Genomic DNA, 18,602 nt, shown 5'->3' with positions numbered 1-18,602 from the left:
CTTGAGTATCTCAAGGTTAATCCTCGTGGACAAGTTCCCACGTTGACATATGGTGACCATGTCATTTTCGAGTCGGCTATTATAACGCAGTTTCTAGCCGACTCCGTGGTGTCGACGCACTTGACTCCACGCACTGGGGAAGTCAAAGGAGCTCTCATGCGTTAGAGGATTGCCCTCTTTGTCGAAACGTACTTTTCAAAGACCAAAATTCACTACTACCTTGCAATCGAAGCCAAAATTGATGAAGATGCCGACGAGCTCGGCAGGAGCTATGTTTATGCCGTTACCAAGGAGGTTTAACCTCTCTTGCAAGACGCGAGGCCGTTCTTTGGTGGCAGTGACAAGCTGACCATGGCTGAGGTACTTACTCTAAATTCCCTTGGAACCTCTTGTTTGGTTTTCTTTTTCAAAGCAATATGGAGTCAGAATGGCTGAAACGACATACAGGTCCTGACTGCCCCCTTTATCCTGCGCATTTTCACACTGCCTTATACCGAAAACGCTCCACTGCCAAAGGCCATGGTCGATGGTTTGAAAGACAAGGCGCCAATGTTTTATGCGTGGGCTCAAGCCGTCATGAAGCATCCATCTGTAAGCGGTATCTATAACAGAGATGGTTGTGCAGCCGAGATGCGTAATCGACGAGCCAAGGCTCCTGCTTTGGCTTGATCTAAGGATCAAATCCTAGATCTTTTCCTTGACACCGCGTTTCTGCGGACCTGATATGATGGCCAGGGTGTGATTCAGCGGTTGACATCTTGCGATCTCTTTAGAACTATGATAGCAGGTTGAAGGCATCAAGCAGGAGATGGTCTGTACGAGAATAGGTGAATTAACGCGATGAATGGGTCCCGTACAGCACTGGCTGCGCACTACTACTTGCAAAATGTTAAATAGCGGCTACGCCATCTCCTACTATGTAATTGAAAGCAATTCTAGAGAGCATCACGACAACTTTACCGTGGAGAGGGCATTAGTGATCAACGACGGACAGTGTTCTCATTGTCAGAAATACTGACATCCTAGGAGTAATTCAATCACTAAATTACTCCAATTCTATCCTTCACATCTCACGAGTATTTCTTGTAGTTTTAGGTCAATAGAGAGCTTTGTGAATGGAAGTAAACAAGCCCGAGGAAAATCAATTATGGCTGGTCAACCCGAGTGAAAGCGGCACTTTGCATTTTGGATAGTACAAAACCATTAGATTCAATGGTCATACCAGCTGAGAAAGCTCATTTTCTAGGGTATGAGTATTTCCATCAGCAGCTTCATATGCACCTGTTTTGCAGAATATATGCAACGTCTAGCAACTGTAAGCATTTTGAGGACGAACCGCTTCCCGTTAGTTATTTTTTCTTACATGGTTGATCAGTAGAACGAAGTGCAGAATTTGCAGGCGACATACGTATGTTACATTGGTAGAGTCGGCATTGCAATGAGGCCAACATGTTCTACGGTGGGATTTTACATCAAGAGTTCTAGCCATGTGAAGCGTTTTTCAAGGATAAACCTGAGAAATGAATGAAGTGGCGACTACTATTTATTCAGGCCATTCTTATCATTCCGTATATATTGCGATTGCTTGGTGTTGAGTTATGGAATGTTCATGCCGCAAAAGTTCTATTGGAAGTATCGAGTTTCTCCATCGTGATGAACCTCGTTGTGTGAAAGAACTATCGAAGATCTTAGAAACACATTAAGGGTAGGCTTCACAAGTTTTCTACGATAAACCTGTCTTTAACGACATTGAATTCGTATGTAAATCGAGCGAAAAAGGGATTTAAGTGAACATATCGTCATAAATCTCCTTTTAGAGAGACTGCCGGAGAATCTCAGTCGGCGCAGAGAAGGTCTAGGTGCAAGGTTGTAACAGAGAAGAGATTCCTTGAGTGATATACCAGGCACGGGGCACCTAGAACCTTCGTACACTTGGAGCAAATTGAATGCCTCGGGTCACGTCACGTGCTCATCACAATTGCCAGTAAAATATTGGCTTCGAATCATCCCTTCAACTTAGGAACATCATTCCCTTACATCTGGGGACTTACCTCAGACAGGGTCGCTCCTTTCACAGACCTTTATCCCCGAGGCAACGAATAATTCATTTCGGGATTTTCAGGTTTACACGGTAAGTTGTGAAGGGAAGCTACACCGGGGATTCGGTGTAATCCCGCGATTTGCCCGAATGCGCAATGGTTCAATTAGTTCATGAGCCGTGGATGGCTTTATCTACCAAAGAAGTGGTTGCGATAAGATAACTTGTCTTTTCGGCTTTGTCCGATGACGTCGCGTCTTATCACTTCTTATCAAGCAGACATCGGGTTAGCGATCAAAGAAACATTAATCTTTTTCGAAAATCACCAGTAGCCATGGCTTAAGTCTTATCATGGGAGCTTGAGGCCGTTCAAGAAAGGTACCTCTTCCTTGCGCATACGTTCAGAACTGGTAATTTGAGTATCTGAGTATGAAGTATATATTGACGTGACTCGACAATGATGATAGTCATGCTCAACCCAGACACACGACCGGTTCTTCTATGCCCAACCTCATATTTCCAAGGACCTGTTTCTAACACAAGTTGCCCCAATGGAGTTTGGCTCAAAGACTGAGGATACGAAGCCCTCATTCGTCGACACTGAGATCGGCATAGATGTTCGGTCTGACCAGGCCCACTCAGTCATCTATATTGATCCTGAGAAAGAAGCAACAGCTCGGAGAAAATTCGACAAATACCTTGTACCGGTTTCCCTCATATTCATTACTCTGTCCGCGTTGGACCGAAACAATGTAAGCGGAGACTCGGCTTCGAGGGGAACTCTTCATCTCTGACCGTTGAGTAGATCGGAAATGCTGTAGTCTTTGGCTTTGATCAAGACTTAGGTCTTGTGGGCAACCAGTTTAATAACATCCAAACTCTATCCAGCTTTTGCAGTTTTGCCGGCGAGCTCCCTTGGACCCTAGTTGTCAGACGCTTTGGTGCTAGGAAGGCACTCGGTACTGCATTCCTCTTATGGAGTATCTGTACCCTCGGAACCGCCTTTATCCACACATATGGTCAAGCTATCGCCGTCCGGATGATTCTATGCGCCTGCGAAGGCGGTCTGTCTCCTGGGTTTGCCTTTGTTTACTCAACTATTTACCCCCAAGATCAAGCAGGAAAGCGTATTATGACGACCAACCTTGCCCAGTGCATTTCCGGTGCTTTTGGTGGTCTTTTTGCCTATGGAATTCAAAACATGGGAACTAAAAGAGGCCTAGCGGCTTGGAGATGGTTGTTCATTATTGAGTTTTGCGTTACTATCTTTATTGGTGGAATTGGCTGGATCTTTATCCCCGATTCGGCCGAAACTGCATGGTATCTCAACGACGAAGAAAAGGAAACTATGCGTCTTAAGAGAAAGCGAGACTATGTTGTTCGAGGAGAACAAAATTTCGATTGGAAATGGGCTACAGAATCACTAAAAGACCCCTTTGTCTACCTCCTCGGCATAGCCTTCTTCACCTCATCGGTCGCAATCAATGGCTTTGGTGTCTTCCTACCTTCTATTATTAATGGCCTAGGGTAAGTACGTTAACTCGACGGGAATTTGCGTAACTTACTGATTGAATCAGATATACTTCCCTTCAGGCTAACTACCTAACTATCCCAGTCTATATTCTTGGTGCTATCTCTCTTTTGACCCAGGTCTACTTGTCTGATAAGCTTAAGCGGCGAAGCATATTTATCATCGGCTGCTGTGTTCCGGTTGCAGTCGGTTACTTAATCTGTGTAGGGTCATCGGTCCCTGGTGCTGGCTACGCGGGAATGTTCATTCTCGTTATTGGTAAGCAAGCGCAAGTCATATATCTTCTTGATGTGCCCGTATCTAATCTCTTGACTTAGGGCTCTACCCTATTTCCACGCTCGCTGTGACCTGGGCGACTAATACGTTTGCACCGGACTCCAAACGTGCAATCGCTATGCCGATCGTATATACGATGGCCGATATTTCCTCGATGGTGTCCTCACAACTCTACCCTAGCACACAAAAGCCCCGATATATCCAGGGAAACGCAGTATCTGCTGGTTTAACATGTGTCGCTGGCCTACTCTATACCGCAAGCTGGTATTTGCTTAGGCGTAGAAACGTAAAGAAGGAGAAACTCGTCGCAGAAGGTGCAACTTCAAATGGCATGGAGGGAGATAGGAGTCTCGACTCTATGTATATTCTTTAAGCCGCAAATTCTTGCTATATATTCCATGGGCCATTGCCGAGTAAGATGCATTGTAGTTCAGATTTTAGCTTAACTATGTGACCAAAATGGACCTAGTGAGTGTATTCTATTTGATCTACCAACTGCATTCATGTATAAATTTACGATAAGATTTTGGCGCCATATCGCGCCTGCACTTTGCATACCTAATCCGGTTTAGTGCAAACTAAGCTAGGCTGAGCCGAACATGGATGACGGCGCAAGGTCGGCGTAACAAGTATATAAACCCTTTCTTGCTATACAATTCCATCCAACATCCCAAAGTCATACGAAATTGTGGCAAAGAGACAATCCGTACTAGCAGATCCCATTCTCCAACATCCACTATGCGTCTCAAGTCTTTTGCTCTACTAAGCACTCAGTTTGTTACACACACAAATTATGCAGTCATTTTCCCTTCCTAACTTGCATCACACTCGAAATGAACTAACATGGCTTATTTGGTTTAGATCGCTCAGGTAGCGTCGAGCTCGTCGATCATGTTCCAGCTTAGCAATGATACAGAGTTCGCCTTCGTCTTGGAGTCTGTCCTGTCGCTCAGTAATAACCTCGGTGCCCAGACAGGTAAAGTCCTGCGGGCCGCGAGCCGATTATTCCGGCCGACTTGGAGAGCTGGTATAAATAATTTTTGTTCCTTGGCGATTCCATTCATGCCAAGGCAGCGGCTATCAACGCCTCCCGCTTTCCCGTCTCGTCAGGCCTACTTCCGCGCGTCTACATACTACCGCAATGCCCCCTTCTTCCCGCATGGGAATGCAACTGATTCTCGAATCAATGAAATTGGAGCCCGTGCTGTCGCCAACTTCGACAACGCTGCCGCCCTGCCTGTCATCCCCCCTGTAAAGGCCAATCTCTCGGCCTCTAGCCGTAGTATCCCACCCACTTCTCCGTCCTTATCAGGTTTTTTAAAGGAAAGGCAGGCTGCGCAAAGCTTCCCACTATTATTATTATTATCGGAAACGGGTATGATGGCACGTAGGAAGACCTTTTCCACGGGATGGGCGTCGAGATTCTCCCCCACGGTTGGAATGTCATAACCTACGAGGGGCACGGTCAGCCTACAGTCCTGCGCGAGTAGAATCTCGGCTTCATCCTGGACTGGTGGAACGCTGTGACGCCCGTTGTGGACTACCTAGTTACTCGCAAAGATGTCAACATGGATCAGGTCGCACTCGTCGGCGTGTCTTTCGGCGGCGATCTCGCTCCATGCTCCACTCGCCGCCTCCCATGAGCACCGGCTGTCGGCCGTGCTGTCGGTGGATGGCTTGGATGACCTGTACTCCCTTTTCAAGGAACAGTTCACCACTGGCCTTCTAGGCCTCTACAATACTGGCCAGTTCGATGAGTTTGACAAATACATTCTGGCCACCGAGCGCAACACTTCCATCCCAACTCAGTAGCGCTAGATACTCGCCCATTCGCTATTCAGCTTCAACACCGATAGCCCTTCTGATTGGTGGCGCCGTCTGCCCGAATCTAGCGCCAACACCAGCGTCCTTGCCAATATCGACTGTCCTGTGTTCATTGGTGAGGGTGAGAACGATAGCTCCACGCCGGGTCAGGGAAAGGAGATGGCCAAGTTGCTGGGAAACAAGAGCACTTACAACCTCTTCCGCACCAGTCTCAGCGCTGGTGAGCACCGTCAGCTCGGCGCCGATGCCCAGCTAGCCCAAGTTACGCTGGATTGGCTGGGACGGGGTGAACTGACTGTGCCGCACGAGCAAATGACCAGGCAAGATGATCGCTATACCTATCACTATAAATCCATTCACTTATATTTTCTGTATCTTAAATGACCTTTGACACATACTTTTAAAAGTTCTTTTGAAGGGCCTTAAAGAACCCAGTCAATATATTTTCTCTCTCTGCATGCTGCTGCCAGGGTGATAATTCACCTAGGTTGCTATTTAATGCCGACTCGATTATTGAAAAGAAAAAGTCAGTCGAGTTTTGAACCCGGCCGAGAGTAGACTACATTCCCTAAGATGCAGGAATTAAGCCCCGAGTAACACGACTGTCCTCCGTTACCAACACTTCAGCGCGTCGAAAAGCAAACCCATAAACCGCAAAGCCACCAAACAGTTATAACAGCTACAGTACGGAAAAGTGAGAGAGCCTTCCATCCGGAGCAAGCCTCCACGGTAACGCTGCCCGTGAAAGATAATCATTGCCAAAAGACAGACGAACCACCAAATAGGCTGACGGTTTCATAAACTAGGCTTGATGAATAAAATTTCGACTATTGGTTTCCTCTTTAGAGGTTATCAGCTCCACTCCGTTGAGTGATTATTAAGAAAACTACGCTTGAAAAGTTTATTTGCACATATACAGATAGGATAAACCATCGATGAGCAAGTGATCCACGTCGACTACTAGGGGTACACGGCGACTCCAAATTCACCCCCAGAGAGTCAATAGTGGAGTAGGAAGAGCTCGGCCAGATATATAGAGACGTTCATTCCCTCACATGTATTCAGTTCTTCGTGATCGATCCTACATGATTACTGGGAATTTACTATTGCGATAGTAACTTCACTGTTTGATTTGTTGACAACCCATCCAGAGATCAGGCCAGTTCCTCAGTAACCTGACCTCATTGAAGCTCTACTTGCCACATCCTGAAAGACGACTCTATAGACCCGAGCCCGCGTAAAGCCTAGTGAAGTAGGAAACCGTAAGGTTGCAAGTCGAAATCTTGGAATTCGCAGTCGGTGCCTGGAAGGCCGTATTCAACCCGTATAGTATAGCACTCTTGTTTTAACCCACCTCATAAGAACAAGTTATGACTTGGTACGTATTACCTTCGCGCACGCAACTCACCGTGACCGGTTAGCAACGCGTAAAACTTGATTCTCTATGAAATTCCCCTTACCATAATAAAAGACGTGAATATACCCGCGTTGAATGATTCTCTGACTGGAATCGAAGTCGCAGTTCAGCTTCACTGAGCTGCTCTACGAATCCGATTGAAGAGGCGGAGCCGCGATGGGTTGCATTCTCAATTACAATGGAATTCATCAAGACAACGAGGAACCCAGATCCTTCGAAGAGATGTTCGCTTGGGTTCAGAAGCAAGTCGAGTGGGATGTCCAGCCCAAGCCCAAGCGTACACACAGGTAAAAGTCTTAACCATTCGTGAAGCCTTGCTGATGACTCCTTGCGTACCCACTACTTCAAGTACTCTCTAGCCACTCTCGAGTAGTCGGACCAGTATTGGCTTATGGTTTGTATGTATCATTCTGGCTTTGAGAGCTGCCGCTCATAGTCGGTTGGAAGGTGGGGAGGACCTGCTTGGACTGCTCGCTCTGCTTCATCTTGCCATAACCGTAGGTAAGGCCGCTAAAGAACCCTAGGAGGATATCCAAGACACCACCAAACGTAACGGGTGCATGGAAAAAGACGATGCCGCTGATGGCGAGCGGGAGCTTGTTCAGATAACCAACGAAAGAGTACGTAGTCGACGAAGTCTTGCGAATGAACCAGGCAGACGAGTACGAGATGAAGATGGCACCTACGCCAGAATAGACCATGCCAATCATGAGGTTGGTGCGTGACTCGGCAGGGAAGTTCTTAGCCAGGTTGGCCGAAGACCAGTCTTCGGTAAACAGGGAGCAGATGATCATGATAGGGAGGGAAAGCATGTTGTTATAGAATATGGCTAGTCGATTCCGGTTAGTTTGAGTTGTCAAGCCGGGTAGTTGATCAGAAACTTACTGTCCCAGTCCTTGAAGTTCAGTGAGGTGATGAACTTGCGCGTGCCCAGGACGTGTGAGGCAGTGCAGAAGACGTTGAGTCCCATCCACGCGTACCCAGCGTTCAAAGTTGAGATAGCAGCGACAGTCTCTGCCGAGTGCCTAACACCATTACTAGCCACCTCTACACACATGTGAGGCCTTTCAAAGATACTAAGTGATCTCCTGGGAGAGAAGACCCGCAAGGATATCCTCGGAGCTTGCAGGCTTGCAGACAGAGAATAGATCCTTTTTATACTTGTTTTTCTTGAATCACATATGATGAGGCAAGGAAAGTAAGATATGGACTTTTAGAAAAATGAGCTTGAATGATGATTTTGAATTTGCTAGACCTGGAACTTAGCTAGTCACGAGCTCAAGCACCACGCTCTCATACGCCTCAAATTCTAGCTAACTAGAGTTTCGTTTTCCAGCCTCGCTCAAGGAGCCTTGAGGTATAAGAGTTCTCTAAGAGCAATACATACCATTCACTCGACAGCTGGACTGTTGTGCTTATCTATACCTGCAATCGTGACCTCGAGCCAACGCATGATGTAAGGGTTTGGCTTTGTATTTTTACATTATTATATTTATTACGGCCCAAGAATTATATACATGCAATCCAATTATCTCTAGCTGCTCTGGTTGTTGAAATATTCGTCCACAAAGTTGGCAAATTCTTTTAATTCTAGAGTGCGCCAAAACCCAAACCGCGATGGTTGCGGTTTGAAACCGTGAAAACCAAATCAAACCACAAACTATTGCGGTTCCCCATTGGGGCCCCAACAAAAATCATTTTTGCATAAAATTAAGGTCTTGGCATACATAAATCTGCTATTTTATACTTTTAGATTATTGTCATTAAACAATGTTTTGGTCTTAACACTACTTAATTATATTTTTTGACTGTAAAAGCTATAAAATATAGGGTAATTCACTTTGATATAAAATTAAATTTAGAAGTAATATAATATTCCTTTATTTTAGTATATTAATCGTAGGTAGTTGGGTAGTATTAGGTATTAAGTCTCTTAGCTATATTTTATTGCGAGGATATATATATGTTTAATATATTATTAAACGTAGATTTTTAGCAGAATATGTTGGAATTTGGACCAATACTACATTAGGTGAAGGTATCCTCTTATTCAACATAAGAAGAAGAAGAAGAAGAAAAGTAAGAGATGCAGACATGATTTTACCCCTCCAAACCGCTTACCCCTCTTTACCCCACAAGATCGATGACATATCCCTCATCACACCATCAGTTCTATCACATTTCCTTCCCTGATTCTATTCTGTTTATCTGATATAAAGCATGTGACTTGGACCACTTTCTGTCTATAAATACGCGCGAGACACCAAGTAGAAATGACAGACCTTTCACTCTCTTCAAATATTCTACTATCCCTTTCTATCTGCTTAGAAAGACCTTCTGCTTAGTCCTTTGTTTGAGGATTGTGGATTGTGCTCATTTAGAGTGCATAAGCCCTTTGCACTCTATCTTATTCTTTTCCATCTTTATCCGATCAAGCCTTCCTTGGTCGGGTAGTCAACGGTCTGTGGTGGGGAAGCATCTACAAAAGCGTACCCCGCGCCGCGAAAAGCTTCGTGGTATCCGCCTCCCTTCACAGCCGACACCTACAATATGAAGGTATCCAACATCCGGATCGGGACATGGGGAGAAACCCCCGATAACCTGCAGATAACCTACATGGAAGCGAGTGCCACGTGATCCCACAAACATACAAAAGGGAGATAGATGTATCCAGTTAATCTTGCTTCGGCAAGGATTAGTTCAGTTCTATTCTATCATACGATTGGTGTTGTCGTGCCTCATCATCTTGTCCCTTAAATATTCCAACCTATCCTTAACAGATAGCTTCTAAAGCAATTGATAAACAGCCCTCCTGCTAGATAGAATCCTGGCTTGGTCCGACGCGAATTGGAGGCGTGGTGCTTGATAGAAGATAAATGGACGCGCGGAGATGCGAGAAAGTGGGCGGGTGCGTCACTTGCTTACCGACCACGTCACAATATTCACTTATAACATGCGTTTTCGCTTGGATGGAGGGCTATGCTATAACCGGAAGTTGACTGTATTGGACAGCTTATTTCAATTCGGACTACTGGAGGTTCGTCCGTGGGTCGGATCTGGGGCACTTGCCGACCCAGGCATCAGTCTTCTTGTTAATGGAGGATACAAGACGCTCCTACCGTATACGGAGAATCGCACGACCGGCGGGGTCGACACATCCACCTGTCTTGGTGGTGATGCCACCTTGTAACAAGGCTATGGGGCCGAGTTTGTTCCTAGCGATGCCGAAGCCTGTGGGTGGGCCTAGCGATGCCGAACCCTGTGGGTGGGCTTCGGCCCGTGCTTGATTGATATTGGGGGTCCACGAGACCCAGCCCTTTACCCCATAACTTGGCCAATTTCAATCCTCTTAAATCGGGCAAGATCTAGGCATGGTCAATGAGTCATAATTTGTGACTCATCTATTTAATTTTGCTTGTGGAGATCGGGTTTTAATCGGCCGGTGTTCATCCGAGTTACCCGGGGATTGGACACGATGATGTCATTATGTCGCTGTGGTGCCATTTTTTTTTATATTTAACTCAGTCCGTGCGTTATATATAACCCTCGCAATTCAGCGCACACCATTTTCGAAGAAAGCGATATATCTATCATGGTGCCAAAGACTATTATAGTGACCGGAGCATCGCGAGGTACGTCGGTCGCATATCCCTAATCTCCGAAAGTGCACACATTGATGTTTTTTTTCCACAGGGCTTGGCCTTGCCATGGCTAAGTATCTCCTGTCGGCCCCCCAACGCAATAACGTCGTGGCCGTGGCGCGTAGTCTCGAACCGCTTCAGAAGCTGAAAAGCCAATTTGATGATCAAGTACAGATCCTGGCTGGGGATTTGCGTCTTCCCTCAACTGCTCAAGATGCTGTTGCCATTGCTTTGCAATCCTTCGGAGCAATTGACGGCCTAATCCTCAATCACGGGGTCCTTGGTCAAATTGGCAACATTTCTGTGGCCGAGGTAGACCAGTGGAAACAAGGATTTGAGATCAACTTCTTCAGCTCAGTCAATTTTGTATGTGATTCCTAGATTTGTTCTTAACATGCTGCTAATGCGACCAAGATCAAAGTAGCTCTTCCGGCTCTTCGGGAATCTAAGGGCCGAATTGTCTTCACCTCTTCCGGTGCAGTGACTTCTGCCTCTAGGGGCTGGGCCATGTATGCAGCGACCAAAGCTGCGATCAATAATTTGACGCAGAGTCTGGGTGCTGAGGAGTCCGATGTTATCTGCCTGGCCATTGAGCCAGGCATGGTCAATACGGAAATGCAGCGTGAGCTTCGAGAAGAACATATTAGCAGCCTGGATGCCGAAATGCATTCTAAATTCACATCAGTGCACCAAACCAGCGATCTTCTTGAGCCCGAACAACCTGGTCACGTGATGGCAAGATTGGCTCTTGGTGCGCCAAGATCTCTCAGCGGACAGTTCTTATCGTACGTCCCTTGAATGTCCTAGGAGCAAAATTTTCCCGTTAACAATATAATCAGGTGGAACGATCCTGCACTGCAACAATTCTCGGACTGAGCAACAAGCTCCGACGACAGAGGACTAGACCTCGGCAAGGACCGCAAGTCTAGTAGTCGAAAACCGGCTCAAAGGATAGGCTTATATAAGCAGTATTCATATATATTATATTTTTCCCTATCGCAATATATCCTCTAGATTATAAAAATAAAGACTATTTATTTTTAGCTATTTAATTAGATTTAATATAGAGGTTCAAAGTTACGATCCCGAGACGGGTATGTTTGGTCCAAAATTCCGAAAGGGGTTAGCGTTTGGCCCAAAATTCCCAAAGCGGACGTGGTCCAAAATGCAGGAGAAGGCCTTAGTCCAAAATGCAGGAGAAGGCCTTGGTCCAAAATGCAGGAGAATAGAAGGCCTTGGTCCAAAATGCAGGAGAATAGCTTGGTCCAAAATGCAGGAGTGACCTTATGCATTTCGGACCAAGCTATTCTCCTGCATTTTGGACCAAGCTATTCTCCTGCATTTTGGACCAAGGCCTTCTCCTGCATTTTGGACTAAGGCCTTCTCCTGCATTTTGGACCACGCCCTATTCCTACATTTTGAACCACGCCCGATTCCTACATTCCTAACCGCATCCTTCTACCCTTTTTCCACCTAAACTCTACAATTATACGAATAACTAACTAATCGAGATAAGATAAATATAGCTCAAAATACACTAGTTAAGACTAGTTATAAATCTATAAGTTTAGTACAGTCTTAATAATATTTTTAGATAGCTATTAGAAAATATATCTAATATTATTTAAGCACCCAAATCTCATAAGAACTAATCTTCACTAATATATTTAGGCCAGTCTCTAATTATCTATATCGTATCATCCTTACAGTAACTACGTAATCTAAAATCTTTAAGCGTAGTAGTACCTTAAGTGTCTTATTTATATTATCTACTTACTTAGTGCACTAAGCTCACGCGTCTCCTCTTTAGCCCCTCTTGCTATCTCTCGCTGTCGCCGTGATTCTCTAAACTTATTTATCGAGAAATGCTCCGGATCTAGCTCTACTAAGGTTTTCTCTATCCACTTTAAAAACTCCTCTTACGTAAGCGCCCGTTTCTTCGCGAAATAGTTATAGTTATCTCGACCCTTAAATACCCTCCTATCGTGAACTAACTTCCCCTTCTTCCGTAAATCCTTTATCTACGTATCGTACTTCTATATCCGGTTCAGCGCCTTTTGGGTCTAGACACCGCGCTCCTAATGCCGGTGGGCCTACTAGCGTGCCTAGCGCTATTTATTGTAGATCGAGTTATAGTCAGCGAGCTCCGTAAGCTCTGTATCTTCGACTGCCGCTAAACGGTGGAAGCTATCTGTCGATAATATATCGCATAACGCTCGATCCTCGACCGCCTGACACTTCCTTAGGGAGTCGCTATAAGTGGTAATAAGCCATAGTTACTTTATTAGCTTCTTTGGGCTCCACGCGGCCCGCTGGGTTAGCTACCAAAGTACGTAGCGGGGTAGGAAATTCGCGTAGATCTACCGTGGGATCTCCCTATCCTTATCTAGCGGTAGGATTAGTGGCCTTTGGTCTTTGATAGTATCTAGAATACTTTCTGAAACCCACTCCGCAATTTAGCCTATAGATAGCGATAGAAGGATAACTTTGACTTAATATCTTATTGGTAGTGTTATAGTGAACGCCGCGCCGCTTCGCTCCCATCCTACCTACGGTAGTGTTGGTAGATCCGCCTGCGCCTAACGGTACTTAACGTTTCTATCCGCGGTTTGCCCTATTATCTCCTAGCGAAGATACTGGAGTAGGGTCGGGTGGGTTATACACCAGAGAGGGAGCCGGTTCCCCGTGCCCTTAGGCCAGAAGTCGCGATCCGTTAGATTCGGCAGAACCTAATAGGTACGCATAAATATCGTATGAACTAGCTTACGCCACTTCTGTGTAACCTAGTAAGAGTGAGTAACGATAATTGTATTAAAACTTTGGCGAAAGAGCTCCCGATATGCCTTTGTATTCTAATACGTTCGCTGGATAAGCCCTCCCTAGCGACTATCACTATCCCAACCCTAGAGTACCGCGAATATAACGTCGATATGCCGGATCCGCGTCCCTTTGCCTCTAAGTGGATAGGTATACTTCTCTAGCTATCCGCCCGGTAGTATATCACGGAAGGTCTGTATCGTTAGCGGCCGTTAGCCCTCGAGCGCGTTAGTAGTATATGGTCCCTAAAGGCGCTAGACCCTCGATAAGTGTTAGAATACCTCCCGACGAAAGGCTATTAGGCAAAGGTCGGCTAGGAGGCTAAGGATCCTACGCGACTGGGAGCGATTCCCTCGCTCTATCTCGAGCTAGAGAAATATATCGTGAAGAAAGACCTAATTATCTAGGCTCTACCGCACTGACTGATACCATTAATAGTATACTCTAAGGAGCGATAGGAGCCGGATAGCGAGCCTCCCGCGATGCGGTTCCCGGAAGAGCATCGATCCCTAGTCGAACTTATCTAGGAACTAGGCGTAGCTATACCGCTCTATCGTATCTCCCTATCTAAGTCCCTCGATCACTATACCAACCTCCTCGCCCTCGGTAGGTGGCTACTCCCGCTCGCTATCCCATGGGGGGTGGTGGGATGCATTGCATACCAGTTAGGGTTTTGGCTTTACTATGGGCGAAAAACGGCGCTAGTGAGTGCATACCAGTTGGACTTCTCGAGTGCATCCCAGTTGAAAATATCGGTCGGACAATCATCAAAACTTCAAAAGTTCTAAATTCGCGATCGCTCTATACCCGGTTTCAATTTAAAGATCGTACAATCAAAAGAAGAGGTAGTTACAGGGGTTAGAAATTTGGACCTTTTTTTTTGATGGGGTGCGCTTTGGCCAGTCGTGCGATACTTAGTCACCCTTAGGCTAGGGGTTTACATAAGCTTAGTATAACCCTCAAACCCTACTACTTTATTAAAGAAGGCCTTCTAGTAGCTATACTACCTTAATTAACGAATATAAATAAAAAGGGTAGATAACTTCTCTATCTCTATCCTTACGTAGGAGATACTATATATGCTCCTAGGTATGCATGACACCTTAGGCCGCAGCCGCGTTTACTATATTATATATTCCACCACTACAATATCTATATATTCTATTATAATTCGCTAAAGACGTATCTTTAATTATACTTAGTATACTAATAAGATTAATAGATAAAGAACGGGGGAAGTCACCTCATTGCAGTCGATAATAGGCTTAATGGACTCGTATAATAGGACTGAGGCAGTTATCTTAGTGTAGTCGGACAATGGGACTAAGGTAGTCATCTTATTGCAGTCAGATAATAGGACTGAGGCAGCCACCTTAATGGGAACGCACAATATGCTCTATAGTCTCGGACAATAAGGCTCAATAGACTTATACAATGGGACTGAGGCAGCCACCTCAATGCAAACGCCCAATGTGCTCAATGCAAACGCCTATTGTGCTTGACAGAATTGTACAATGGGACTGAGGCAGCCACCTCAATACAAACACGTAATATGCTCAATGCAAACGCACAATAAGGCTTAATAGAATTGTACAATGGGACTGAGGCAGCCACCTCAATGCAAACGCCCAATGTGCTCAATGCAAACGCACAATGTGCTCAATAGTCTCGGACAATAAGGCTCAATAGACTTGTACAATGGGACTGAGGCAGCTACCTCAATGCAAACGCCCAATGTGCTCAATGCAAACGCACAATGTGCTCAATAGTCTCGGACAATGAGGCTCAATAGACTTGTACAATAGGACTGAGGCAGCCACATCAATGCAAACGCATTATGGCCTCAATAGACTAGGACAATAGACGTACTTCGGATGAATGTACAATCCTCAATATATAATCAAGTTTTCTTCCTTTTCGAACTTACCTTCCTTTATATCTCTCTTACCTGACCACTTTCTCTACCTTAAAAATCAACCTTTTTTTTTTACTTCTTTTTCTAAAATCACTGATTGTCTCTCGCCCTGTGCCCCCCTTCTTCTCTCGTTTTTTGACGTACAATTACGTCAAGATGTCTCCCTTGTACGAACCCAACCCAAGCAGTGAAATCAAACTAATTCCGATTTAGTTCCTCCCTCGTCTCTCGCCGTGGTGGTGGTAGCCGTGGCGGACGTGGTGGCTCTGGATCGTTGTATGTATGCTTCCTTTCCTATAGCGATATATGTGAAACTAACTATTGTACAGCGGAGGTCGGGAGCGGAGTCCCTATGCCGGCGAAGGTATCCTGAACTTTGGTCCCGGGGAATGGAGCAGGTAAGCTCTTGACTTTTTTATGAACGATCTTTAGCTAATGTGCAATCTCTACTAGCTGGCCCTTCCCCTACACTGACCAGGATGGGAACCCTCGTCTTCCTCGTACGCACGCGGAGGGTATCCAGTCCCTCATCCAATACGCTGAACGACCAGGCGGTAACCAGGGTCAGCTTCAACTCCCAGTTGGCGGCGATGAGCTTGCCCGGATGTGCACAACTCCGGTGCAGCTCGCGATCCTTCGGGGTCGTGGACGCCCTATCTGGCATGTACGAGGCAACATTAATGGGCAGCAAATTGTCTCCCAGCGACCCTCGTACATTAATGCCCTGCTGATCCAGTCCCGTGGCAATCAACTCGTTCAGCCTTGCGAGGCGTGTGTGGACCGGTGCAAACCTTTTCCGCAGTGTATCCGACTCCCGGGTCAGTTTGGCGGCTGTTGTGGCAATTGTAAGTGGCGTGATCACGCATCTCGGTGCTCTGTACGAGATAGACAGCCCCGCAATGCTACACGGCCATGGCCACGGCACCCACCTCGTCCCTTACCCGCAACGGATATTATTGACCTAACGGACGACCGGAGTGTCGTCCGGTCGGCCCAAGGGCCATCCCGTCGGGCCTATCAACGTCCTCGTGCGGATAGCGAGGTCCAAGAGATCACTATGGTGGATTTGACTGAAGAGGAGGATAACCGGCGTCGGACCGAGCCTTCTCAACTTGCTTGGTACGAAGAGGCCTAGGGAGGACGTACAATATGGGTGGTAGGGAGTGAAGATAGCATTTTAGGCTAGAAGGGGGAATACTTACAATACCGAATGAAATCCGCATTTTTATTACTTATAATCATTCGTAGATATAGATCTTATTAAATTATATATAGTCATATATACTAAGGGTCGTCGTACAAAGCTTTGTCTTAGTGGAAACTTAGTATATTCGATCAGCCTATCATATTATTAATACTATCTAGCTTGGGTGGCGTAAGATTCAGGGGTAAAATATAAATCTTTAGCGAATTCCCACTTACTTTTTTCCTCGCCCCAACAGACTAAGCTCCGTTCTTTGTACGACCCCCGCAAATATATATTTGGACGATCTACGAAACCTTATCGTACAATGGCATCCCGCACCGCCGCGGACTTATTTTTACGGATCCCCAAGTATTCCGTGATTGTCTGTCGCCAGTGTCAGTATGCTGTCCGACCGACCCAGGTCGTGTTTCATCTGACCCATTCCCCGCATCGTACAACGATTCCCGATGCCCGGCAGGTCCAGGCGGCTATCGAGGAGTGGGACGAGGTCGAGGAGAATATTAATCAGTTATGCTTTCCCGAATGGGTGGACCAGCCTATCGAAGGCCTCGCGATGTACACTGATGGTATCCTATGCACCCGAGTCCAAGGCTGTGGATATGTATGCCGGAGTAAAGAAAGTATTCGGAAACATTGGCGTACGGAGCATCATTGGTCGCCGTACGGTCACCATCAAGGCCACCAGCAGTCTTGGCTAAATGATCTTGCCCGAGTGGCTATTCAAGACACTACCCAAGCGGTATGCTGCCAGCGGTTCTTTACCACGAAGTTTGGTTCCCACTATATCCACGTTCGCCGGCCCGGCCCGTCGTACGAGCCGATGGAGCCTCCGCCGCACCCTACTGTGGTCCAAGGGTTAGTGAACCAGCTCGAACAGTGTTTCACCGCGTCCCAGGCCAGCGACGAGACGGTCGTACAAGCCGGCGAGCTATCCCATGGGGGTGTGAGCATCCTACCACGATGCCCACATTAGGGTTTCCTTAAGTATGGGAAAAAAAAGTGGGTCAGGGGTAGGATGCCCACATTTTCGGACCCAGGATGCCCATTAATTCCACCGGACGATTACCCTCAAAAGTTTATCAGTTTTAAACTCGTACGTGATCTATAAACAGGGAGAGTTTCAAGATAACCCGGCCACATTAAAGGGTACTTGCAGGGATTCAAAAATTCGATTAGTTTTTTGATGGGGTGCGACCGAGCGCTATCACGGCCACTAGTGTTCAGTTAGGCTTAGGGTTGGACGACCACTTATTAGATAATTCAGCTTAATATTGAGGGGTAACTTAATATCTAAGATTCATACAACATTCCGTATGGCCGACCAAGTATTTTCCCGGTCCGACGCATTCCCAGTGATTATTTGCCGTACGTGTAAGCACGGTGTCCGACCGCAGCATATCGTCGGCCATTTAACGGGTAGTCCGCATCGATTATCTATTGCCGCCGCCCGTACGATCGCCCAAGAGGTTCGGAGTTGGAACGGGGTACGCGGTGACCCAGACCAAATATGGTTACCTACCCAGATCGACGAGCCTATCAGTGGGTTACCTATTTATTCGGACGGTATCTTATGTATACGTGAGCCCGATTGTGGGTACGTTTGCCGGAACCCTAAGTCGATTAAGAACCATTGGCGCCAGGAACATCAGTGGGCGATACCTCGTCCGCGCGAGCAGCCTACCGCGGCTACCGTCCAGGCCGCCGAGGATACTATTCAGGGCTCGATGCAGTCCGTCGTATGCCAGCGGTTATTTCACCGTGGGACTAACTCGCATTATATCCACGTTCGCCGGCCCGGCCCGTCGTACGAGCCGATGGAGCCTCCGCCGCACCCTATCCCATGGGGGTGTGAGCATCCTACCACGATGCCCACATTAGGGTTTCCTTAAGTATGGGTTTAGGGTTTAGGGTTTAGGGTTTAGGGTTTAGGGTTTAG

General features: G+C 46.5%; 5 protein-coding genes across 5 annotated transcripts; 4 read left to right on the top strand and 1 right to left on the bottom strand.

Moving 5' to 3' along the window:
* Positions 1-351: 351 nt before the first annotated feature.
* Positions 352-669, top strand: N7443_006238 (uncharacterized protein; the record flags this gene model as incomplete). The annotated part of the gene is made up of 2 exons (XM_056886294.1): positions 352-360; positions 448-669. 2 exons carry the CDS (start codon positions 352-354, stop codon positions 667-669), a joined length of 231 nt encoding a protein of 76 aa, XP_056739943.1.
* A 1,920-nt stretch (positions 670-2,589) lies between these two features.
* On the top strand, positions 2,590-6,053 carry N7443_006237 (uncharacterized protein; the record flags this gene model as incomplete). Its single annotated transcript, XM_056886293.1, has 7 exons — positions 2,590-2,790; positions 2,844-3,565; positions 3,616-3,827; positions 3,887-4,059; positions 4,707-5,096; positions 5,394-5,653; positions 5,702-6,053. The coding sequence occupies 7 exons, from the start codon at positions 2,590-2,592 to the stop codon at positions 6,051-6,053; spliced, it is 2,310 nt and encodes a 769-aa protein (XP_056739942.1).
* Positions 6,054-7,475: 1,422 nt separating this feature from the next.
* N7443_006236 (uncharacterized protein) lies at positions 7,476-8,143 on the bottom strand (the record flags this gene model as incomplete). The annotated part of the gene is made up of 2 exons (XM_056886292.1): positions 7,476-7,915; positions 7,972-8,143. 2 exons carry the CDS (start codon positions 8,141-8,143, stop codon positions 7,476-7,478), a joined length of 612 nt encoding a protein of 203 aa, XP_056739941.1.
* A 2,535-nt stretch (positions 8,144-10,678) lies between these two features.
* N7443_006235 (SDR family oxidoreductase) lies at positions 10,679-11,603 on the top strand (the record flags this gene model as incomplete). Its single annotated transcript, XM_056886291.1, has 4 exons — positions 10,679-10,718; positions 10,780-11,093; positions 11,142-11,512; positions 11,567-11,603. The coding sequence occupies 4 exons, from the start codon at positions 10,679-10,681 to the stop codon at positions 11,601-11,603; spliced, it is 762 nt and encodes a 253-aa protein (XP_056739940.1).
* A 4,012-nt stretch (positions 11,604-15,615) lies between these two features.
* On the top strand, positions 15,616-16,594 carry N7443_006234 (DUF3716 domain-containing protein; the record flags this gene model as incomplete). The annotated part of the gene is made up of 3 exons (XM_056886290.1): positions 15,616-15,626; positions 15,789-15,857; positions 15,913-16,594. 3 exons carry the CDS (start codon positions 15,616-15,618, stop codon positions 16,592-16,594), a joined length of 762 nt encoding a protein of 253 aa, XP_056739939.1.
* Between the last annotated feature and the right edge of the window lie 2,008 nt (positions 16,595-18,602).

This window comes from Penicillium atrosanguineum (genome assembly GCF_028827265.1).
Source record: "Penicillium atrosanguineum strain IBT 20685 chromosome Unknown utg000005l_segment0_segment0, whole genome shotgun sequence".
In the NCBI taxonomy this organism is placed as follows: domain Eukaryota; kingdom Fungi; phylum Ascomycota; class Eurotiomycetes; order Eurotiales; family Aspergillaceae; genus Penicillium; species Penicillium atrosanguineum.
Note: the sequence above shows the minus strand (reverse complement) of the source record. Positions and strands in the feature narration are given on the sequence as shown.